Source organism: Helicoverpa armigera, chromosome 1 (assembly GCF_030705265.1).
Source record: "Helicoverpa armigera isolate CAAS_96S chromosome 1, ASM3070526v1, whole genome shotgun sequence".
Taxonomy (NCBI): domain Eukaryota; kingdom Metazoa; phylum Arthropoda; class Insecta; order Lepidoptera; family Noctuidae; genus Helicoverpa; species Helicoverpa armigera.
In genome coordinates, this window is record NC_087120.1 from 6,052,788 (window position 1) to 6,079,524 (window position 26,737).

At 37.4% G+C, this 26,737-nt stretch overlaps 1 protein-coding gene across 1 annotated transcript; it reads right to left on the minus strand.

The window, feature by feature from the left end:
* Positions 1–146: 146 nt before the first annotated feature.
* LOC110377815 (BTB/POZ domain-containing protein Tiwaz) lies at positions 147–26,637 on the minus strand. Its single transcript, XM_021336837.3, has 5 exons — positions 26,525–26,637; positions 9,018–9,181; positions 5,314–5,519; positions 1,481–1,638; positions 147–560 (listed from the first exon to the last, which is right to left on the minus strand). Exons 2-4 carry the CDS (start codon positions 9,179–9,181, stop codon positions 1,487–1,489), a joined length of 522 nt encoding a protein of 173 aa, XP_021192512.3. The 5' UTR covers positions 26,525–26,637; the 3' UTR covers positions 147–560; positions 1,481–1,486.
* Positions 26,638–26,737: the final 100 nt, after the last annotated feature.

Genomic DNA, 26,737 nt, shown 5'->3' on the forward strand with positions numbered 1-26,737 from the left:
TTCATTATAAAGCTACGATTTAGTTTACTTTGGAATAATACTAAAAATACATGAAAAAAGAAATATAAAATAGGAAAAAACAACTTTGTATTAATGTAGGATGAAACCCATTACAAAGAAAAAATATAGGAAAAATAATGTTCAGGCGATTTGAAGTCGGGAAGAGGGGGAGGGGGAAGGTAAAAATTTGTTTAAGACGATTGCTGGCAAAACCACATGACTGGCAAAGAAAACAATGGCAAAATTGTAGGAAACAACACAATTAACAACTTATACTTATCACTAAACAGAAACTACCTAAAACTTTGCAACGTAAAACTTGTAGTTTTGTCAGAAATCGTAATAAAACGTTTTTTTACCCTAAAAACTATTTGCTCCGCTCCCCAACCTCAGATTGCACGTAAATTATTTTTCCTATAATATTCTGGGAATTTTCCTCCCTTAGTACCTAATGGGTTTCATCCTACTTATAATAACTTAAAAAAAAAACGGGAACTACCCGGTCGTCGAGGATTTCAAAGGCGGCGTCTCTTCGGTTCCGAAGTTCCCGAAAAGTGGGCCTGAAAAGATATGGAAAACATAATTAGTAAAAACCTCTTTATCAGCTTCCTTAAAAATATTGCTTAATAAATATTGATTTCAGAAAAAAACTGTCCGTTTATAAGTCAGTTTTTTTTTTCAAAAATGCTCGCGCCATCTATCGCGAGCCGCTTGAACCACAACAGTATTAAGTTGGAGTGAAGCAATTCACTTGCCACAAACTTCCGACAGATGTCGCTACTTGTATAATGGAAATCTATACACCTACATATATACTGATATAATACATATTTTCAAAGACTTCTGCTGCCGGTTACAATTGCCCGAAACTACTATGAACCGATTTGAAAAATTCTTTCACTATCAGGTATTGGAACATTCTTTGATTGCACCTTCCACGAAGCAGACACAATAGTTATAACAATCAGTGTTACGTATAACATATAAGACTCTTGGGACACAACCTCATTGCAGTAGACGCCAAATATCAACCACTTTACCGAGTCATCATCTCCCGAGCCTTTTCCCAACTATGTTGGGGTCGGCTTCCAGCCTAACCGGATGCGGCTGAGTACAAATGTTTTACAAGGAGCGACTATCTGACCTCCTCAACCCAGTTACCCGGGCAACCCACTAAGTCTTAGTTAGACTGGTATCAGACTTACTGGCTTCTGACTACCCGTAACGACTGTCAAAGATGTTCAGTGACAGCCGGGACCTACAGTTTAAAGTGACATCCAAAACACGTGTCTAAGAAAGTAAAAGTACATACAAACTTAGAAAAGTTGCATTGATACTTGCCAGACCTGGAATCGAACCCTCGCCCTCATACTTGAGAGGTTGGGCCACAGAGGACAGAAGACTAGGTTGGGCCTTTACCCACTACACTAGGTCCCCAGGACTTTACAGAGTAAAAAAAATTAAAATACAATTCTGCTACCTTGCTTCAGGACCAATGTTGAAGGTTGAAGGGTACTCTCTCTTGCATCAGCCTCTCGGTCTCACGGTGTAGGCGCTCCGTGGCCCGGCTCAGCCAATCACGGTCATGCGTCGACTCTTGGCACTCGCTCTTCACTTTGGTCAGAGCAAACACCATTTCTGGAAGAAAACGTTAAGAGGAATAAGCTATGACGTATTGATTTTAGATCATAAACAGTTTTCGACATTAGTCCCGCCTTTACACTACTAGAAAACCACTTTATTATAAAACGTGATTTTTTGTAATAGGTTTAGCCCTCTAACTTTGTTCGGGGCGTGGTTTGAACCTGGTTCAAAAGCTGCTGGTATTTTTTTAAAACACGTTTAGTAATAAGGTGGTAACCACGGATTAGTTCAACATAAACAGACGGATCGCCGGAACGTAAGGCCTTTGCCCATGGACACGCAACACTAGACGAGTAGCAATCGAGTCGCCTTTTAAGGTAAGGTAGGTACGTCTTTTTAAAGGTTTTTGTAAGGTACTCCAACCTAAATATAATTAGGATGCCCAAAAATAAAGATTATTTACGGACTAGTTATTTGACAATAGATATACTCTTCATTATGTACACCAATTAACACACTACAAAAAAAAAAAACAAATTAAAATAGCTAAGAGATCTAGAAGGTACTGGTACACAGACCCACAATACCCAGATAAATAACGGACTAACTTATGTTTATTTATTAATGGTATTGACAGTCTAAGATTTGCTGAGCTGAAGGCAAAATTAAACGAAATTGGTCCACAAAGAGAAAAAGTTTAAGATGCAGCAGAGCACACTCCTTTATAATTAAAACCTGTCATTTCGCAAAGCAAGTTTGGCTGGACAAAAGCTGAGAGAGCATTAAAACCTTCTTCTAACATAAGCTAAAGCTTCGCAAGGTGAAGGTTTAATTAAATGAAATGAAATTTATTTATTTGCCAGAATACAGGTACATTATGATGGTCGATACAAAAAAAATAGTCTCAGTCTCACTACATATATTCGACTTATAATTTAGTCATTCAAATATGTTAAGTTTTTCTGTAATCTAATAGCTAAATAAAAAAGTACAATCTTTTGCATTATAATTATATTTCTCCTCTAGGTATTCTTTAACTGTATAAAAACATTTATCAATAAGCCAATTTCTGAGGGACTTCTTATATTTACTCATAGGTATGTCTTTAATGTAAGATGGTAGCTTATTGTAGGTATATTTGAATGCACATTGGGTAACAATTACTGATAACGTAGAAAATATCATATATAGGCTGACTAGTAATTAGCGACCTGAACTTGAACACATGATTCATGATAATTCACCATAATTCATGATTTCACCATAATAAAAAAACAACGTTCGGAACATCATTTGTCATAAAACTAATGAGAATAAAAAATAAGTTCCTTTGAGAAAGTTGTTTGTAATCATGTGTAGAATCGGTGATAATTAGCGTTATTGATCACTGATAACTAACTTAGTTCTAGTCCAAAAAAAAACGCAGTGATCAATACCGCTCATTTTCATAAGCAAGCGTCGAATATTCTTAAGGGTATAATTTAGGTGGTCACCAAAAATATTTTTAAGACTCTAAGCTGAGGCACCAAATAAAATAAACAACTCCAAAAAAAAAAAATTGACTTTATTAAAAGGGCACTAAAGTATATAATATTATGATCCAAAAAAAAAAAAAATAACATCAGGAAAATCGCAAATCTCGCACAAATATTATTTTTGGTTCCCAAAATGGATTAATGGTCACCAAATTCTATTCAACTAAAAGATTAATATTACTACCAAAAATCAAAGTAGGTGACGAAAACGAATCGCTGCAAAACCGACTCCACGTAGTCTTGTCTGCCCTACCCCTAGAGTGCAATTCAAAACCGCGTAGGCGCGGAGGGGCGAGGCGGCCTGCGAGCTGAGGCGCAGGTAGTTTTAAGGCTCGCCGCTGCGGCTGAGGCTGGCCGGCTGCGCCGGCCAGCAAGCCGAAGCTGCGGTGGTGAGCGTGAAAACCATCTGCGACGATAAGCTCGCATGGGACCGCCGGAGCCCTGCAGCGCCGGAGCCGTGACAGAAGCCATGCTTGCTGCATGTTGCGTGCTTACATTTTAAACGTACTGAGTTACACACAAATTCATATAACAATAAATAAGCGACGTACGTTTGGGAACCCCAGTATATTAATTGGTATTTGGGAAATATTCTAGCGATCGTTAGCTTTTTTAGTCTAACAAAAATGACCAAATTAGGAGTCATGGTATTACATAATTGGTAACATCTAAATAGTGACAATATATAATATTTGGTCTAAAGTGTATTTTAAAGGCGTCCATATATTTTTTTAGTAGTCAATAATACGAAAAAATGGTTTTATCTAATAATATTTTTGGAAACGTTATTTGGTGACCATTTATCCATTGTGGTAACCGTTTAGAATTTTTTTGGTAGTAAAATAGGTACTTTTTTGGGTGGTGTTTAAACACAAGCCTATTCTTAACATGAACTAAGTGAGAGCTTATGGTGCATCCGTGACAGTTCTATCGGCTGTCAACAATGCAAGTAGCTTATCAGTTCAACTAGCCTCAACTTATCAAGTTACAACCGGCTTCATAGTTTAACTTGACGAACTTCGGGTGCCTAGTCAGAAACTCGCTTGCTTTCGTGCCCTGCCGATTTTGAAGACAATTTGTGAACTACTGAAGATTAAGGAAGAAACCACATATTTAGTTTCTCTCCCATTATTTTAACCAAAGAACCGTTTAAATGAAAGTTAGGTAGGTAGTGAAATTTTTAACTCAATGGCATACAAATCAATCATAACTTAGGTAAGTATTATGATCTAAGCAAAGCGTGTAAATGATATTTTTAAAATATGAAAAAATCTCTGTGTCACTACAGACAGACAGTAAAAAAATGAAGTCCGTTGTGCTATGTTCATATACGCCTATGAATGAGTGAATTTGAACCTTATCCACATAACAAATATGAGTAAGTTTATTGTGTAGAGACTGAATCCCGCGAGCATCATGCTTTTTGCATTCTATAATATTTTGATTCAGAACTGATAGTAAATTAAAATAACAAATGAATACCATAATTTAAATTAAATGTGCATCACTGAAACGGAAAATTGAATTCAATAAAAAGTAATATTTTCAGTAGGTATGTAATTATAAAATGTACTTTAAAATGCATTCTGCTAAATTAAATATAGTTGTAATATATGTACTTTAATGACTTATGATGTTCAATAAATCACTAATAAGGTTATACCTACTTAGCTTGTCTTTGTAAAACATAAGTATCTCAAGGTCTTGTGTCGGAGAAAATTTTACTAACTAAAAAAAAATAAAAATAAAAAAACAATAATAAAACGATTTCATTAGTTCGCCAGGCAAACATACGCCAAATGCACAATAAATATTACTTTCATAAGTCAATATAGATTATTTCAAACATGCTAAATCGCTGAGGCAGAAAATAAGTCACAGAAACATTAATATTGCAAATGACACATTATTAGTTTCAAATTAAATTCGATATTACATAAAGTATTATAATTTGCATCCATTTTGCAATCATTAAGTAACTTGTGTGCAAACAAACTGTACTTGTGGGTATTTGCTGAGCCGATTTGTAGCCACTAAATATTATTTAGATTCACTTTAGACTTAGATTAAACAGAACCTATTTCATTATGTTGCTCTATAAATCTCCTGCATTGCTGACCGAATTTATTTTAACACCAAAAACACGTTAAAAACGGTTTAAAGTAATTCAAAGAAAAAAGGTATCAGAACTCACTGTCAAGCTCGAAGTAGCGCGCCTCGTGAATGAGCAGGTCGAAGTGCGAGAAGTCGGAGGGCAGCAGCAGCTTCTTGTTGCGCAGGAAGTTCAGGATGTAGCGGAACATGCCGCCGTCGCGGTCGATGAAGTAGTGCTGCTTCAGCGTGTCCAGCACGATCGGGATCTGCCCGTTGAACATCTTGCCCAGCCGCGACTCCGGGTAGCTGCACGCGAATGACAATAACCACTCTCAATACATGCACATACATTTCATCAAATCGATGCATCCGTCACTTAACATCTCGAACGTTCAGTGTGATCAATTCTCGAGTGATGCAAATTGCTCGTGCGTCAGTGACCGTTGATTCGACTGAACTAGATTTAAAATGGTCCCAGATTGAGTGTTCTTCAACGACTTTAAAGAATTTGCCGCTAACGACCGAATGTGTTGGGATTTGAATATTCATGATTTCAAGAGGAGAATATTGTGTTCTGTGCCCCCAAGTGAATTGATTAAAAGAAAGAGTGTCGGGGCGAAGGCGGCGTTGCGGGGCGGGGTTGGAGCACTGCATGCCCGCAGGCCCCGCGGCGGAGCCGCGGGCGAGCTCCGACCGACGCTCCCACCGAGAAATAACACGAGTTCAGATAAAACGGGCTTATACAATGCGAGCTAACTGTGAACATAATACTCACTATGTAATCACATAACGTAGCTTATGTTAGACTGTAGTACGACAGTGCGTCCTGTGTTGTCCCTCCTTCGTAAACACTGTTGTGACCTCGAAAGCTGCGTGCCTTAACAGCCATGCATTAGCGCAATCAAGTACCTACTTGAACGTATCGCCATACGTTTTACTGGTTCGTTGATTGTCTTGATTGAGGTGGAGTTAGTTTCCCTTTCTCATTAAATTAGTACCTATCCGTTTAATATAAGGTAATAAATCACAGACGCAACTGTTGTCTGCACAAATCAGCGTTTTAGCCGCCAATTTGTCACTGCAGCTTTATAGCTTTTTAGTGTCGTTTTGAAAAATGGTGACGATAAATATTACAAAAAAAGTTTAGTAAAAAAATACACAATTTTCTTTAAAACATACCGAAACGTTTTTGTAATGATACTATGAGAGTCTTAAATAAGGAGTTTAAAAAAAAAACGTTATTATACTTATTACCATTGTCGTACAAATGCCTATATTCAATTAATGGTGATGAAAATGGCATCACCACTGTTTCCACTAAAGGATTACGCGCGGACGTGAGGCTTAAGTTGAGCCAAATGAAAATGCATCCAATGTGACAATGACTGAAAATTTAATCAACTGTGTACGTTTATGTATACAGTTTCATACATATGGTTAATTGATTGTGAAATGTGGTCCGCTTAGTAACATTGAGTTCTCAAACCAGGTGCTTTCCTCATCAAGAGGGCGCGCTTGGCGTTTTTACACGCTTTTTATTGTGTGTATGTTTGTATGTTTGTTTGTAACCGACTTCTTTGGGCGCGATTTTGACCCACTTTAAACGGCCAGATTTCGTTCAAACTTTGTAGATTTATTGAGGACCGATGACAATACACTAATTTGATAAAATTATTCCATTTTAACCGACTTCCCAAAAAGGAGGAGGTTACACATACACATCGATTACTCCGAGGTTTATAGACCGATTTACGTGATTCTTTTTTTGTTCGACTTGGAATAGCTGCCAGTTGGTCCCATATTCATCAGGTCAGGATCTGATGATGGAAACCCTGAGAAATCGAGGGCAACCTTCAAAACGTGTAGGCATACATAGGGTAAAAGCTTGACACTTAGGTGTACGCCTAAAAGCACTATTCAACTGTGAAGATTTGGAGCTGACCTGATGATGGAGACCAGAGAAAATGGAGGGAACTCGACAACTGAATATGTAAACTACCTCGTGTTTGGGCTTAAATTATTCGTATTGACAAGACCTATGCAACAGTGAAGGTTTGGAGCTGACCTGATGATGGAGACCAGAGAAAGTCAAGGGAACTCGACAACTGAATATGTAAAATACCTCGTTTGGACTTATAGGGCCTTACTACAAAAACTTTAAACCCTGTTTTACACTTGTCTAATAAAATTTTGCCTGCAAAATGAACCATATGTCAACGTCATAATTTGACATTTTTTTAGACAAGGCATAAACTGACGTTTAAAAGTTTTTGTGGTAAGACGGTTATTCTTTGTATTGATGAGAACTTCCCACTTGTATGGATAGTGACAACTATTCGTATCACTGAAAAGCTTTAAATGAATAACCTTTTTACAAAAAAATTAAACCGAGTTCCCAAAACACTAAAAAGAAAAAAAAAACTAATTTTAGGTGCATCGGCCTAGAAGTCGGTGGTAAAATTAACTTAGTAACATCCATTAGACACCGACTTCTAGGCTTTTCAATTTGCAAAATATGATCTTTGTTAATTTATATAATTTTCATCTATAGTCGATAAGGTAAGAAAATTAATTAAAATTTTCTAGAATTTTTCTCTACAGTCGATAAGGCAGGACTCGATGTTAATTTTTATTTCCAATAATTATCTTTAGCCGTTTTCTCTAATATTGACAAATTTTTGTATACTAAAGAGAATTTTAATTCTAAAAAACGAATAATAGTTTGAAAACAAACTAAAAAGTAGAAAATAAATAATAGTTTAAAAAAACTAAAAAACACGCTTTTTATAGAAAAACGAACTAAAAAATAGGAAATAAATTTTAATGAATTTAAATTAAGAAAACAGTGTTAAAGATTTCAATGAATATAAATTAATAATAGTGTGAATACAAAAAAAAAATATTTAAAAAAAGCGTGGGGTGCTTTTTAAGATATTATCGAAATGAAAATCACTGTACTCATATCTGTCAATAAAATATTTATAACTATTGACACCATGCACCCCACGCTTTTTTTTAAATATTTTTTTTTTGTATTCACACTATTATTAATTTATATTCATTGAAATCTTTAACACTGTTTTCTTAATTTAAATTCATTAAAATTTATTTCCTATTTTTTAGTTCGTTTTTCTATAAAAAGCGTGTTTTTTAGTTTTTTTAAACTATTATTTTTTCTTCCAGCGTCCTGAAGAATTCTAACGCACACTATTAAAGCGTATAAACGTTCATTACACCATATCTATAGGATTGTTTAATTAATCCGTAAATAGACAACTTTTTAATCTAAAATGCCAAAATGTTCATGGGATGAAAATGTTAGCTTGCTTTTTCGAAAATGGTCGCTGTCTATGTTCTCAAAAAGCGTTTGCACAGATCGCCCGCTTATTTGTTCTCAAACTTTTTCGCGTATGTGTTTACATCGTGTATTTACAGAAACGTTTGCAACTATTGCGAACTATGGAACGTCCATGGCGGTAGCTTTATTGGTCATTTTTTCTGACTTTTAGTTTCGGTCTGTCCCGTTTGATCCGAAACTTTTTTTATACAGATATGAAATGTACCTGCCAACATACATTTTTTTTTTTTATAATATACTCGCGACCCGCCTCGGCTTTGCACGGGACAACAGTATTTCGCCACTATTAAATTGATGTTAACACATATAAAACTTCCTATTGAAACACTAACAGATAAAAAAAAACCATATCGGTTGGGTAGTTTTGAAGATTTAAGTGTACAAAGTTACACACATAGACAGAAAAAGCGACTCTGTTTTGTACTATGTAGTGACTCGGTACTCACGTGGTAAGAGTTTCCAAGGACGATGTGTAGAGGGTACCTCCTACGTCAATATGCACGGGTGCATTATACTTTGTGGTGTGGGCCACTCTGGGTATGCCCATGATATGCTTGGACTCCATCGGCGTCTCGTCAGGCTGGGGGCTACCTGGCTTCACGTTCTGCATCTAAAAAAAATATAGTTTTTTTAAATATTAAATACTAGCGACCAGCCCCGGTTTCGCACGGGATAACGCTTTTTTTTCCACTATTTAATGGATGTTATTATACATATAAAAATCCTCTTCTTGAAACACTATCTGATATTTCTTACTTTATTTTCTTACTTTATTGAATTCAATAAAGTAAGGCTTTTTCACAGTTGCGTGAACAGGTTTCAAAGTTCAATACGATAGTGTAAGTAGATTACAGCTAGAAATTCTAGATTAAAACTGTCGTCTGCAGATGAGTGAGCTTCAAAACTTGTAGCAAACTCAAAATATGTTGCTTGCCAAATTACCAAATTATAGGCGATCCGTTTAAGTACCTAAGTAAAACTATTACCTAATGTCATGGAACGCTTAATGCACGCATTATGAAGTCATAAATTATTACTTTAATTACAAATTATTTTTGAACGAAAACCTTATCTATCTTGTTTATATACTCATACACCTCATCATCAGCAGCTTTTTAGGGTTGCGTACCCAAAGGTAAAACGGGACCCTATTGTTTTCGCTCCTCTGTCCGTCCGCCCGTCTGTCCGTCTGTCACCAGGCTGTATCTCATGAACCGTGATAGTTAGAGAGCTGACATTTTCACAGATGATGTATTTCTGTTGCCGCTATAACAACAAATACTGAAAACTAAAATAAAATAATGATTTTCGGATGGGGGGGCTCCCATACAACAAACGTGTTTTTTTGCTCATTTTTGCTCTGTTACGGAACCCTTCGTGCGCGAGTCCGACTCCCACTTGGCCAGTTTTTTTACTGTCCCACTGGTGGGCACAGACCATTGCTCAAGACCTATTGGCGATTTCAGACTTTAAAGTGCCTCCTGAACATGTTTTACTTGCATAACCTAAACACTCGTACTTGAGAGGCTGATTCTCTAACCACTAGGCCTCCACGATCTGATCATACCTAGCCATACTGCTTATAAAAGCCGATAACCACTAAACTTTATATGAAACCGCTCAACCGATATTGCGATATTAACTAATATTGAAAGTCTTGTGCACATATCATAATATGACGCTTCTAGCAGCCTGCGTTTTCATCACGCAGATATAAAATATTTTATTTATTAAGACAGTAAGTAATTACTTCAACAGAACTATCAAGTCATCAATATTAGGTGATGCTTATCAATGTCCAGTCCCCTTTTTTATAATGATAGTAGGTACCTAGGTATTTGTAAATATATCATAATGAGTCACCTTATCCAGAAATACTCAAACGTTAATCTAACTTTCTTTTCGTCGCACAATAATTGTTTTAAAATTCGAATTCTAATAACCTGTATAGTCAACTTCAGGTCTGTGGTAACAGTTTTATAGGAAAATCGTACTTATTACTATTGAGTTAAGGTGCATGACAGTTACCACTGATGTGCAGTCTACCGTACCAATTTCGAACCTACTTAAATTTTCAAAATATTCCTATAACAATTTCGAAGGGTTCGTTTAACAGTTTTATAGTTCGTTTTCCAATTTCACAACGTCATTGTAGTTTTATACATAGATAGGTACAATTTTAATTCATCGTATAATGATAGTGTGCCTCGGGCAATCGCAAGAGCGAATCCCTTCGGGCGATGGCTGCGCTCTATAGACTATAGACCACCTCTTAAGGCCCGCGGCCTGGCCCGCGGCGGTAGTAGATACCAAATTAGAATTTGTAAAAAAACATATAAGCAGGAATAATATACAGTGAACACAAGACAGAACTTTAGTACATTTTGCAAAGCTTCGGATCAACAAGATTGTTCATCCCACAAGAAACAAGCAAATTGGTGATTTTAGAAAGAATTAGTCACGTGTAACTACACCCTAACTGTACCTACGTTCCTGGGATACCTCACGCTGTCATACGTTTTTGCTTACCTTGCCCTCTGCTATACAATCATATGTCCCTACAATTTTATAGGCATATTTTAGGAACGGACCACCAATAAGCCGATGGTGTTTCAAAATGTAAAAGTGCAAGACGTGAGGTTCTCGCGCCAACGTCGTGGGAGCATCCCGCGAGCCGACCTACTGCCTCCGCTCCCACGGCACCCTTCACAAACTGCACATCAATCAATCATTTTACATTAATATCGATTTTTGCAAAAGTTATTTTAAAATATGACTGGTGAAAACATTCAAGCTAAAGAATTTCTAGAATAGGTTCATCGATAATTTGCACCAATTTCATGTTTAGCAGTACTGTATAAGTGCTCGTTGTAATTTTGCTACATTTCCAGTGACATCTGTAAGTAACAAATTGCCATAAAAATTGTCATTTGCGATGTCGTGTGTCTGGCTAAGCGCTCTAGGCTAGCGCCGGACCAAGTCCGACTCCAATTATTTTTTATCGCCTGAATGCATCTCTGGTGCAGTCGTGTGGTGGCCTATCTCGCTGGTTTCACACCTAACGCTCCATTCATGTGCTACACTTATGCTTCTGTAAAGTAAGCTCTCTTTATTCGTTCCGACTTCCATGTCTTTCTTAGCTCAGAAATATTAGTAGAAATAAGCTTCTTAAAGACTCGAAAGAGAATTTACTTATCTTTATTTTTTATTTATACTTGAATGAACAATTTTCCCGGAACTACAGCAGGAAGTAAGTAAATAATACAATTATTTAAAAATAAGGCGGAACAGAAATCTATTTCTTGTTTGTACTAAAACAGTGACTATTTATTTGTTTACTTTCAATGCAACAGCTGAATGCTAATGCGTTCCAGTCACAAAAAAAAATCCGACAACTTTAAGAGCACCGTAGACGCACACTAGATAAGCAAATAGCGGAAAAAAGAAGCAAATTCATCGTCTTAGGTTCCCAAAATCTGAACACACGTACCAAGCTAGCTGTGCGGGTGGCTAGACCAAGAACTAATTGCTTTGAGAGACATTTACCTAGATCAGCACTTACTACCTACATGTGGGGAATTCAATACCGCTTTAATTAAAAAAACAATTTAAGTTAATTCAGAATAATAATAGGTACATTTTAATTCAGACTGATACGTCACGTCTTATTGCGACATACAAAGGTAAGTAGGTATCTGTGGTTTTCATCCCTTGATTTTGAGCTAATGACTTAAAATGGCAACGTCCAGTCAAACTTAGAAGGGCTGAAGTAGAATATTAGTCGGACTACACAGCTAATAGTAAATAGTGTAGAGGTCGAAAAACTTGTTGGTAATCAAGCGAGTAAAGTCGACTACTGTACACTTGTAGTTACGGTAGCAATCCGCTAGAGGGCGTTCCGTCGCGAACCAAGCCACCACTCTTACCTGTCTGGTTTCATTATAAATATGCCGCAGGCCGTTTGCCTGCTTCGCGACAGCCCAAATACCTAATCACTGGATACCAGGCAACGCAATAAACATGAAGTCTTTAGTTTTTGATAAGTGCTTGCTTATGTTGGTACACCTGTTTGCGTAGGACCTAATGAAACATACTTATTTGCGATGTTTGTGAATCAAAGGGATCTACAGACTTAACCAATTGGACATTATCATCCCGAAGAATGTCACAGTGTCAGTGTCAGCACCTTTTTACAAGCCTTTACTCTGCAATATTTTGCCTCGGAAAATTACCGAATTAAAGCCACATTGAGCGCGTCCTTAAATGTAATAATTCTAGCTAAAACCACAGTGTAAGTCATTCAGGTACGAAGCAAATAGAGCTGATCAAAGGCTTTTAGGGTTTCGCAGAAAATAAACAAAAATGGATACTTCGCTATGCAACTGCGGCTATAAAAAATATATCGATATCGCGTCTACATGGATCACTGAACATTTCTGGGCTGCACGAGAGTTTACACTAGCGATTGAAAAAAGAATCACATCAATCGGTGTAGCCTTCACAGGGTACAGAAAACAAACATGAAAAAAAATCCACGAACCTCCCGCGTTTTTTGAAGTCAGTTTTTACGGTTCAGTACTTTTTGGCTATTACTCTGGTGTTAGCTTACCTAGATGGATCATCTATCAAAGGGAACTCCTATGTCTGACTGATACCTATTTACTTCTAGTTATTCCTACTCTATGTTATGGGGAATGATAACTTAGGGCATTGGGAAATTGTGACACAGTTGAATGTCACCGCTAACATCTTTGATTTAAATAATGTAGGGACACCTTTTCACGCACGGTCGTTAGCGCCATCATCAGTTATTAAATAACTTGTGTTATGGGTGCTAATACAACTGATAAGCTACGTATTATATACATATTTATAAATACATATTATAACACCCAGAACACAGCCAACAAGCTTGTTCATCACACAAATGTCGACCGAATCGGAAATCGAACCCGGGACCTCAGGTGAGGACCTCATTGCGTCATCTAGGTCTTTTTTTGGAGCGTGCTTTACTTAATGTCGCATTAAAGACATCTCACTGCTACTATCAAAATCTCAACAACTGAGCCTATAGAAGAAAAAAACTAAAATCTTAGAACAATTAGTAAGCGTTGCTAGATACAACTCGTGGTTATGACCTACGGAGAGCGCCCGAAGCGAGGCGTTTATCCGCCATCGGCCGCGGCCGACAAAATTGCCCGGGGACACTTCCATGAACGTACCTCATATCTACTCTGTCCATAGCTTTAACAATATCTTATACACCTGACTTCTTTTGACGACTCAAGACTCACATATTTTTAGCTAAAGGCTCTTCAAAAAAATCTCCTTTCATATCCTTTGGGTACATTTGCAATAAGTTTCACTCGCTACAATGTTGTGTAGTGTTAATAAATAAATAATAAATAAGTGTTTGTATCGTATGCCATCAGTCCTACTTGATATGCAGGTCAATAAACATTTTGTCGAAGAGTTATGTGTCAAATGACTTCAATTGATTCATAATTTGAAGTGGATGATGTCTCGTTACAATAAATCATTGGTGTTTGCATGTTGTTTGTTGCCAGTCGTGTGCTTATTTGTACTGTATTGTTGTAAGTGTGAGCAAGTTGTGATTAGAATTGTGTTCTTATTTAAAATGTTATAAATAACAGTCTCGATGTAAGTAGGTACATATTTTAGAGAAAATTGTGTGGTGATCAACGTGGCTGGATAGCGCCTTTTGACGCCACTTTGATGCGTTTTTGTTTGCTCACGTTTATTCTGTCATCATTTTGGCACCATTGGCATACGGCACCACGCACTAGAGAGAGCTAAGGGAACGTCCTGTATTTACCAAGTTCACATATGTACCTATTGTGTTTAATCTGCGTAGACTTGGCTTTTGATATGCTAGCACGTTTGTCTTGGTTATTGACAGTGGGCAGTGATCTAGAAGTGGACCTGCTGAGCAAACAAAACGCATTATTGCAGTTATCAAAGTTTAAGCTGTGTTTGCATATGCATTGTGTGTGGTAAGTATGTGCTTACGAATCAGAGTGATATTAATATGTAGAGCCATTGAACTCTTGGTGTCGGGTGGCATGAGAAGTTTAATACTTTTAACAGTAATTACGTTGATAACTGCTGATACTACTAATAGTTGATATAGTGGGTATTAAAGTATACACAATACTTGTTTATTTATTTATGAGTAATAATATTAAAATAAAAATTCAGAGCTATGAAAAATAGTCATAGACTTATTTGCTTGTGCAGTTAAAAACAACGAAACTATAGATAGATAATCTTAAGTATAATCTAGCAAGTCTAATGCCGCATAATTCAAGTAAACCCACACAAAATGTTACCGTCCACATTTAATTTTATATACTTATTTATGATATTTAATTCTTTTTTTCTGTAAAAACTTGTTCAAAGGGCGGCAGTGTGCCACAAGGCTGGCCGCGGGGGATGTTGGCCCTTCCATTCCAACTGTAATTACTGTCCTAAGGCGCTATGAACAGAATAACCTGAATTAAAACTTTGTTCAGCCAACTTGCGTAACTAGGAATGCACTGACAGGGCCTAATGTGTGGGGCTGCGTGAAAAAATTACCACGTTTTTAGGCTTTATTTGCGGTTTCTTGGTGATACTGAATATTATCAATATTTATGGCAACTGTCGAAACTGTGTTTGTTTTGATGAGAAAAGTTTTAAAATATCAGAGATACTTTTGATTTTGGTTCTGATTACTTTGGTTTTAATTAATTAATTGCATTATGTTCGTGGCGGATTACCTACACTGAAACTATGCTACACATGGACTGAAAGAGATTCTTCAAATCATTTTCAAACAAATTTTCATGACTAAAATTTTGTATTAAAAAAACATTGATATATTTTAACATAAAGACCCGTACAGACTGCCCAATAAGCGCGGTTTGTGCCTACATTACTGGGATTGTTATTCAGGCCTGGGGCGCCCCCAGCGGCACTGCCAAGCAGTGGGCTCTATTGAACATAGAATACTGCTCAGTCACTCACTCGATGACAGTAATAAGTACAGTCAACTTCAGGTCAGTGCTAACAGTTTTATAGGAAAATCGTACTTATTACTATTGAGTTAAGGTGCATGACAGTTACCACTCGATGACAGTAATAAGTACAGTCAACTTCAGGTCAGTGGTAACGGTTTTATAGGAAAATCGTACTTATTACTATTGAGTTAAGGTGCATGACAGTTACCACTCGATGACAGTAATAAGTACATCGTGATGGCGAGATGAGATTGTAAAAATTTTTGGGCACAGTTCTAATTGGTAAGAAATAACGATGTGGGAATATGCGAAGAAGATCAACCCTATACCCCTTGATAAAACCGGTTGTCAAACTTTCTTGTTTCTGACAATCTGCGACTGTCAAAGATGTTAAAAAGACAGCCGGGGCCAACTAAGTCAATGTGCATCCCGAAACACTGAAGAACTTATCATGGCAAGATGACCGTCACCCATCCACGGACCAACCGTGGCAAGCATTGCTTTTAACATTATGATCGACCAATCCGGATTGACTAAGCCACGAACCAAGTCACTGATGTAAATGGGAGATACTCGCAATTTGGAACAAAACAATAATAAATGAATATCGCGACACCTTCATACACGGTCGTTTAGCTCTATGGAAAGCTATTTATTAGGTACCTTGTGTAACACAACTGATAAACTACAAGCAATCAGGCCCGCCGTAAGCGGGCGTGCAGCGCGTGCACCGCACGCGGGCGGCACGTCCTAGGGGGCGGCAAATCGAGCGACTTATCACGTTATATTAAAAAAAAACAATATCTTTTTACCAATTATTTGATTTCAATATTTCCGAACACAGCAATAGCGCTAAGAATATTACTTACACTGCCGGTTTCAGTTACAGCTGTTGATCATTTTCAAAATTAAAAATTATTACATACGATTTAAGATCAACAATTGGCGTAGCGTGGGGGGAGAGAGCAGGGGGGGCAAATGCCTTGGGCGGCACTATTTAGGGGGCGGCAAAATTAACCCATACGGCAAAATTAAACCATAATTACGTAATAAAAATATTTTTACTAAAAATAGATGAGTAGATTAGCAATAAAATTTCAGAAAAACCGCCCTCGCTTTGGTCGTCCCCTATCAATTTTGACGGGTTCATCCTTTGCATCCCCAAAAAAATTCGCGCTAGCTGCGCTCGCGCCTCCATGTCAGATATCGCAGTCAGTAGCGGTTTTGTAGGGCGCGGTTGGGCGACGGCCCAGGGCGCCGGATATAAGGGGCGCCGTAAGCGCCCCCAACCAATCCTTGATCAGAATGTTACTCCTATTTTTGTTTTAAATTTCATCAAAGATTGCAACTTACAAGAACTGTATCCAAATGAATGGATAGCATCAGGGCCATCTTAACCTATGGCGCAGCGTGTGCGAATAACCTGGGCGCCGCGGGCTCAGGGGCGCCCAAGGCGAATTTGTGTTTAATTCGGCGTTAAATTTGAGAAATTCTCGAAGAAACACTACTTTTATGTCCCAAAACTCAAAAATTTTCGCGCTCGCTTCGCTCGCGGTTTCCTTACTTTCCGCTTCAGTTTTTTATCACATATAGCTACTTTTAATGTCCCAATACTCAAAAAAATTCGCGCTCCCTTCGGTCGTGGCTTCTTCAGTTCACAGTCGCTTTTTACTATATATGTTTAGGACTTTTAGTGATCCAAAACTCAAAAATTTTCGGGCTTGCTTCACTTTACAGTTGTTTTTATTTTTCAAGATTTTTTTTAGTCTGCCCTAGCAAAAAGGGAGCGTCGTTTTTAAGTTCTTTTATTAATAAGAAAGTAACTTCTAGTTTCCATATGAACTTTCTTATTTACGGTACTACTTTAAGTCCCAAAATTTTAATACATAAGCGCCATCATCAACAAAGAGTTATGTACGTTTGGGCAAAATTTTAAGTAATTTTTGTTTTGAGTTCTAAAATATTACAAAAAATTTCGCGCTCGCTTCGCTCGCGCAATCAGAAGACACATTCGTGTGTTTTTGCATTCACCAACCAGCAACCGCTGGTTGAGTTAAAACCGGCACTGATCGCAATTTATCTTTGTTTAATTGTTGAGGCCTTCAATTCCGAAAAATCATTTTTCGCGCACGTCCGTTATAGCTTTTTGTTCACTTTGGCTTTTTATGGTACGTTTACTTCATGAAAACTCTAAGGAAAAAATCGCGCTCGCTTCGCTCGCAGCTTCATGTACATTTGCACTACATTTCTGTGCACATCTTACTTTTTGACTTTGCTTTGTTAATTTACAGTGGTTTTTATTTGTTTTGTGTCCTTAGACTAAATAAATTTCGCACTCGCTTCGCTCGCGCTTCCTTACATATGAAATATGTCTCATGCGTTGATTTTTTCAACGGGAAACCCACCAAAAACCATTAATAACATATTTTACTGAAATTAAACATTGCTGTAGATAATTTAAGTTCGTTAGTTTAAGTTACCCATAATCTGTTCTAAGCACTTTGATATACATTATGTTGGTACCTACCCATTAATCACAATCTTTCAATACATAGGGGCCACTTGGGTAATGATTGCACTGCATTGATGCCCTAAGCAATTGCTTAGTCTGCTTATGGGCTAACCCAAAACTTCTTAGGTTACTCTAAGACTTGAGCATTTCAAGTAAATAAAAAGTTATGTTTAATATATGTTATGTACCTATTGCAATATTTATGTATCCAAAAGGAAGTGCGTTTTCTGCAATCAGAGCGGTGCATGTACATATTTTTTTCTGTTGGACAAGTAAAATGGATATGAATGGGCGGGTGGGTCCGGACCCCCTGGACCCCCCCCCCCTTATATATTTTTTGACAAAACCCAGTATAATATGTAGTCGTAGGGCGGCACAATCGGTTTTGCACGCGGGCGAACAAACAGCTAGCGGCGGGCCTGCAAGCAATTTACATATAAATATTATTGTAACACCAAGACCACAGCCAAAAAGCATGCTCATCACACAAATGTCGTCCGTACCAGGAATCGAACCCGGGACCAACAGCAATCCAGTATCGTGACCATACTGACCATTGTGCCATAGAGGCACTCAAAAAATCGGAATGTTGAATCTGCATGTATACGCAAATGTTGTAAGTTTTTAGACGTTTTAGTATTAAAAATATAGCTGAGCAGGTAGGTACGTTATTCCAGAATTATTGGGGTGTACTCGACACACAATAGAGCGGTCGTAATACAATGTCGTGGCCGCCGGCGGCGCTCGCGGCCTAGAGGCACCCTTCCCGTTTTATCAATAGTTTATGTTTAAGCCTTAGGCCAGCTCGCCTCTAAGGCGCAAGCCACACCGAATGTTTTTTGTCTGACTGTACTGGCTGATAGAATGCGTGCGACAAAATATGCACGATTTTTAAATTGTCTGTGGTATTGTTTTTTTTTTACAAAAAGGTGAGATTAAAAAATGTTGTATAGTAGCGTAAGATGCTGCCGGTACGAATGCGTTTGCAGATTTTTGATGTTTTTGTTAAATGTTTTTCCTGTAAAAAAACCGATTGAGGTATGTTTCGGTCCCGCCTTATAGAAAGTAGTCAAAACTAGTCAAAAGCCCATTTGATTACTTAACAAAAGCTAAACAACTCCATAGGACTTTTTAAACAAATTGATACACGAACAAGTATTATACCTACAACTAAAATGGTTCAATTGAATAATTGTTAAGTAGTGTATTTAACTATTCACATTTATTTCATGAAAAACTCATAAGTAGGTATAAATATTATTCACCTTTAGTAAAGCACCTTAGGGTATCTACAGTTGTTGTTGTTCGAGATAGAAATTAAAACGTGGAAAACCACTAAGACAAAAAATAAAATAATTCCTTCACTAAAGAAACCTCTTTGATTGCCAGATAGTAATTACTTTGCGTCCCCACTGCAATGTTTCTGCCTTCTTTTATTCTTTTATCTTAACCGCTTCAGTCAAGGCTTAAATGTCGTCTTTAAATTATTAACTTGCTAATCTGTATACAGAGGGAATAGTTATCTAACTTTGTTGCTTGTAAACTGTAAGCTGCGTCATTGACGTGTTTATTAGGATAGTTCGCATTCTGCCTGCATGCATGTGGTTGCCATGGTTACACTGATAGGCGCCTAACGTGCTGAAGTAATGTAGGAACTTGAAAACTTTGAAATTCCTAACGTTACCTGTTAGGAATTTACCTATAATGTTTTACATATTTTACTTAAGTATCGTGTTATTAGTGTACTTTCTGTTCAATATATTTTTTTACAATAAAAGCAAAAAACTATTACCGTTATCTTACCGTACTAAACTACCGTAAAACATGTAATGTCACTATTTAAAAATTAAACAAAAATATTTTGTGTTTGCTAATATGAGTCCTAATATTCGGTAATCATGAGCCTATACAGCTAAGTATGTTGTTAGTTTAATTTCAATAGTATTTATGACAAGGGATCTTAAGAAACTTGACTTAATTATAAGTAGGTATTAATCATACGGCCGGAAAATATTCTCGTGACTACGTAGCTTTATGATAAAGGTTTTTGAATACAGACTTCATTGCTTGATGAAATCACATCGGATCATCGTACGAGCGATGTTAATAGAACGGCGGCTAACAGACGGGTCGCTAAGCATTTACATAATTAATTAACCTCCTACTTCGTGATGATTTGTAACAAAACCTTTTGAATAAACTTTTCATAATTCAAGTACCTAATCAATGGCCAACTTCACTAAAAGTAACTTACATTTGTACGGTCGTAACCAGCATAATCCCTTCACGTTGAAAAACCGTAAGAAAACTGATTTATTACATCCAAAATTAGGAATCATTAATTGTAAAATATGTATATTCCGAAACCTGAACTCGTGTGCGCAAACTCCACATAAAATTGGTCGCGAAATTAAGACATTTTGTAAATATTTTTTCTTGAGAATGTCCGAAATTTTCGCGGTATAGTAAGTAAGAGAGGGCACTGGTCATGCGGCATATCACGATTCTTTCATCGCTTGGGGCTCCGTATATAAAACGCACTGAGGTCATAAATTATTATTTAGCCACATTGGTTGCGGAGTACATACAAATATGATTATTTTATATTATAAGCGGGGCATAATGTGGAGCGCTTTGGGTCGGGGGGAGGCCCGAGGCGTCGCGGCGCTCGGTCGCCGCCAGCGTTCGACGCCGACGATATTAAAGCACACCTATTCGTAGCTCTGCTGATACCTCCGGCAATTTCACTCCAGGCGCTCATCTGCAGAACAATCATTTCGAAAATTATTTTGAAAGTGCCTGGAGCCTCCGAGACTGAGTCATTGAGCGATCGACTTACCAGCGCCCGCGGTATCGCTCTGCCAACTATACACACCAGCGTAAGCTGAAATATTTTCCACTCCCACTGAAACTTGTTGCCAAACAGTACGGGATAACGAGTATTTTAATAGTTCTCTTAAATGTTACAAAATTTTTATTATACTTAATTAAATATTTGTAATGCTTACGGCGTGTATCGTCTCGTATAGTATTCCTAAATAAGTATAAACTTTCTTAGAAGATAAGGAATATTTGAGACAGAAAGAGTACAGAAGGCCAGTCCTTACCAACTATAAATGTAACTCATACAGAAATAAAAACTAAACAGAGATAAAAAATATAAAATACACAAGAATAATGAAGGTCAGTTTATGAAACATTACCTTTTATTATTGTAACTTATTTCTGAAATGCATTGGTTTTCAATTAAATAAGGCGTAGGTGTAAAGAATAAACACTCGCTAACAATTATTTTTGAAAAACTGTTTTGATATCGGATTGTAAATGGTTATTTTCAGTAAATACAAGATCAGTAGAGCTTTCAAACTATACGTAGCCGACCAACCAATCAGGTTTCGAAATAATCGCAGATTCAAGCCCTAATGAAAATGACGAATGACAAATGATAGTCACTATACCTACATGACAGTATTTTGTGCAAAGACCTCTAGTGTGAAAGTGCTCTAAGCAAGGCCTTACTAAAAAAAAGGTTAAGTAAGTTAATCGATCATGACCAATCTGCGACAGATTGGTTTTGATTTGACAAGGAACCCGAACGTCTCGTTAATTCTAGCTACCTTCCTAGTGGCATCTCCACTACCTTTACTTAATCCTTGGAATAAAGAGGCGTGTTGAAAAATTTACTACGACAGCTTTTGACTGCTACATTCATTAACATATAACGAATAATTTCACTAGACCCAAATATAATGACTAACATTCAAATGAATGTCGCGACAAGCAAAACTGTTGTATAAACGCGGCTTTCAAGAAATTATTTAGGTAGTTTCGGGGAAGATGCCTAAGGCACAGCCGGGAGGCAAGCACTTCACACAGTACAATATTTATAGCTGCGTAGCCTTTGGCAAAAATCCCTCGAAGTAAGTAGATACCAATCAATATTTCTATAGGTATTCACCGTACCCATTACAAGCCCTCAGGGGCAAAAGTGCCTCAAGCTAAATAACGTACCTATTACAATCTATGTATTTACATTTTGTCAGATCTATTTATACATTTATAAGTATGTTATTCGAAACCTCTATTGACTGGCATTAATTAATTATTTTGTAATTAATAAACTTGAGATATGCAAGACGTTTTTACAGTTTATACTTACTATTAAGAAGAAGTGATTATGTTCGAAAACTGATAAAACATTAGGAAGTTTTCTACTGTTGTCAACACCACTGACTTGACATTTATTTACCTAAATAAAGAATAAAAAGATTTATATTTTAACCGCCATAAAAAAAGACGGGAATTTCAATATGACATGCATTTTTTGCGAAATTCTGTCATGTTTTTCTTAACCGATTTTGATGTGGTTTTTCTAAAGTTGCTTTCTTCCCGCACCTGAATGAAAAGTAGTGTACTTATTCTATCACTGCCGAGTTATATCAAAATCCACCCAGTATACCTTTATACAAAAGCGTCAAAAAAATCCATAATTCTAGTTTTAGCAAGCATCAGAACTCATTCGAACTTTCACATTTATAATATTGTGACGCCACACAACAATCATTATATTCAATATTCTTCAGTTTAATTTCCTTTTAAAGGTACATGAAAAGGCTTCATACAAATACCCACAATGTTGCAATCTGTAACCACTTTACACACATCTACGGGTATGTGCGAGGCCTACATATATATGCTGTGGGCATTATCGCCTCCCAACCTGATGCCCCAGGCTCTCGCTTGAGGCAACTCCGCCATGAATAATTTGGGCCAAGGGTTCTCCAACGACAGTTGTGTATTGAGCTTTTACATACAGTACTGGGTAACCACGAAAATAAAAGCATTATTAAACTTATTTAAATAGTTAAAGCTTTTTTGCGTGAGAACTTTTTATTTGCATTACTATAGTACGTTGCAAAAATATAGGCTAAATAATATGATTTATTATAGTTTTCGAGGAAACTGTAATCGGATAAAAAGTCTACATAGAAAGCCGAAAATCGATCTCAGTGGCGTGCACTTGGAGAGGCCTATGTCCAGCAGTGGACTGCGATAGGCTGATGATGATGATGATAGAAAGTCCTTACTTCTCCGGAAAATAAGTAGGTAATTAACATTGAAATAATTTTTCAAATCTGTCCAGAGGTTACATAGATCCTGAGATTGGCGCGTTCAAAAAAGTGAACTAACTCTTCAGTAGAAATTAAGCGGCTTACAAACATTAAAAAGACAACTCAAACTAACTCGATTTGAAAAATGATGATTCCAGTGATATGAGCTCGAGGTTTTCGATACAAAAGGGTACCAACCCACATCCTTCTAATGATAATATGGTCTAAATATTAAGTAGGTAACGGTTTAAGTAGGTTTGGTGCAAATACGACAAATTTTAGTCAACCTAGCTCTCAAATCGCAACATCAGTAATTAGATATTAGGAAACTGCGATGTGCCTGCTGCACCAAAATTTGTTCAGGATTAGTGATATGTCCAGATATAAGGCAAATCTGTTACATATATAATGTCAGTAATACCAATGTTTTTAAGTTTATATGTACTTTCTAAGTATATCTTGGACACCAATGACGTCCTATGTTTCGGATGGGACGTTAAACAGTAGGTCCCGGCTGTCTTTGTACAACCTTGGCAGCCGTTACGGGTAGTCAGAAGCCAGTAAGTCTGACACCAGTCTAACCGGGTAATTGGGTTGAAGAGGTCAGACAGGCAGTCGCTCCCTGTAAAACACTGGAAATCAGCTGTATCCGGTTAGACTGCAAGCCGACCCCAACACAGTTGGGAAGGGGCTCGGGAGATGATGATCTGATCTGTCTGTCAGGGAACCGTATTTTAGCAATCATACCTAGGTATCGATATTTTCTAGACAAAGCCTTTTCCCAACTATGTTGGGGTTGGCTTCCAGTCTATTTTACATGGAGCAACTGGCCATCTGACATTCTAAACCCAGTGACCCGGACAACCCGATACCCCTTGGTAAGACTTGTTGTCAAACTTTCTGACTTCTGACTACCCGTAACGACTGCCAATGATTTTCAAATAACAACCGGGACCCACCAATTTATCGTGCCTTCGGAAACATGGAAGAACTCATCATGACATTCATAGATCCGACGACGAACAATCATGGGTGACAGGTCACCCATCCGTCAAGTAACTAACAACTAAGTTTTGTTAAGTTTAAAAAACTATGTTACTAATTTGTAAAAATTAAAGAGCATAGCTAGTCATGGCCATTTATAAGTAACTTTACAAAACCAGACTAAGATTTTTGAAAATAATCAAAACTCATTATTTTCATGAAACTGCAAAATAATTTGGTTATCATACTTGATCTGTATACGATGTAATATAGAATTCAAAATCAGAGCACCATGGAGTTCAAACAGACCTATACCTAATTACTGACTTCCCGCCGCCCTAGAAACGAGGGAAAACTGTTGTGAAAGACAGAAATTGAAAAATCTAGAACTAGATACTAATAAATAGTAATAGTAAATAGTCATCCCTCTTTTTTGATTACAAAGTGCTATCGTCATTATCACCAATATATTATTAATGCATACTGAAACTGAAAATGCAAAAAGTGCAAGTTTCTTCGTATGTCACGGTAAACAGATAAAACTGATAAAGCAATTTAGATGGAATCCTTACTAATATTATAAATCGGAAAGTGAGTTTGTTTGTTTGTTTGTTTGTTCCGCTTTCACGCCGTAACTATTGAACCGATTGCTTTGAAATTTTGCAGACGTAAAGTTAGAAGTCCGGATTAAATAATAGGGTACTTTTTATCCCGAAAAAAATAGATATTCCCGAGGGAAAACAAAAATATTGTTTGCTTGATGGATGGATTGTAGATGGCGCTGGGTGTTTTTAAAACGTGGTAACGATGTGTTTTTAAAATACGTAAGAAGTGCAATGATATCTCGCGCTTTAACCTGTAGCTCATTGTTCAATCGCGAGCTTCCCGATAGCTCGATAGATGGCGTTGTGCTTTTCTGTATCGCGGTGTTAAGGTTCGCCGCGAATTAGTCTTAAGGTGTTTTGAAATCAGTGGGGCCCAGTAGGGCCAGGGCCAGCCGGGGCTGCGGGTTGTTCGAAAGAGATACCGCGGCCCTGGTATATAAAAGGCCTAGAACGGAACACGACGATTTTAGTCAGTAAGAGGCTGACACTCCCTCACCGCTGCTAACCCGCGGCGGGAGGGGACATAATTATGATGATTTTACGTCGCTAAAAAAAAAAGGTGTTTTGAAATAAATATTTTTTTTGTACTCGCTCTGGAAGCAGTGTTTAACACTCATCACAAGGGAAAACGTATAATATAGTGTACCATTCAGTTTTGGTTTAACAACTAATCGTATCCAGCGTTACATCGCGCTTCTGATTTTTCCGTGGGAATGAGAAGTTTTCTTATAGTTGTGATTTATACCGCAATATAACCGAATTCCACGCGGGCGAAGCCGCGGGCGGAAAGCTAGTTACATATAAAATTACAAACATACAATTAGAGTAACAAACGTACTCGTACATACAAACATCACCTGCCTAGCCTTTTGCCAACTATGTTGGGGTAAGCCTCCCTTCCAGTCTACCCGGATGTCTATCTGGTATCCATAACCCAGTTAGCCGGGCAACCCGATACCCCTTGGTAAGACTGGTAGTCAGACTTTCTGGCTTCTGACTACCCGTAAATGTAACCGCCAATGATGTTCAAATGATAGCTAGGACCTACAGTTTATCGTGCTTTCCGAAACACGGCAGAACTCATCATGATGGTCTTCCATCCACGGACATACCGCGGTTTCCAGTATACATTCGTAACGCTTATAATATAACTAGCTTCTGCCAGCGGTTTCACCCGCATCCCATGGAAACCTCTGCACGAACCCGGATAAAAAGTAGCCTATAGCCTTCCTCGATAAATGGGCTATCTAACACTGAAAGAATTTTTCAAATCGGACCAGTAGTTCCTGACATTAGCGCGTTCAAACAAACAAACAAACAAACAAACTCTTCCGCTTTTTAATATTAGTGTAGATATCTAATTAAAAGTAGAAAGGTATCGCTAAGCATTGAATAAAGCCTAATTAAAGTATCGAGCTCAGCGGTTAAAGCGACGCAAGACGGTCGTAAGTTCGATAAACAATATCTCTCAACCCCCAAACGAAAATCTTACAATAAAAATCAATCTTCAATTATAGTTAACCAGTATTAAACAGTTCAAACTTAATATTTTTTATTTCAAATATATTTTCGTTTAAAAGTTTCTTGTTAATTCAAAAAACTGAAGAAAAACATTCAAATACCCGCGTCAACGTTTGAATTTGGAACACACAATAAAATATACAAAATATAATATAAATAAAATAAAAAATATCAATAGTAAAATCTTAATCTATTACTCACCTTAACGGATGAGTATCACGAAATTATCTGCCTGTTTGGGATGATCGGAACTTAAAGCGATGAGAGACACGCGCGCTTCCCACGGCTATTCGCACGAAACTGAATGAACGAACTGTAACTACTCCCAACGTTTCACACTGTTGAAGCTTGAAGCGACGTTTTCCCGCGGCTGCTAAGGGGTGGTTCGCGTAAAGAAGTACTGTTTTGCGATGT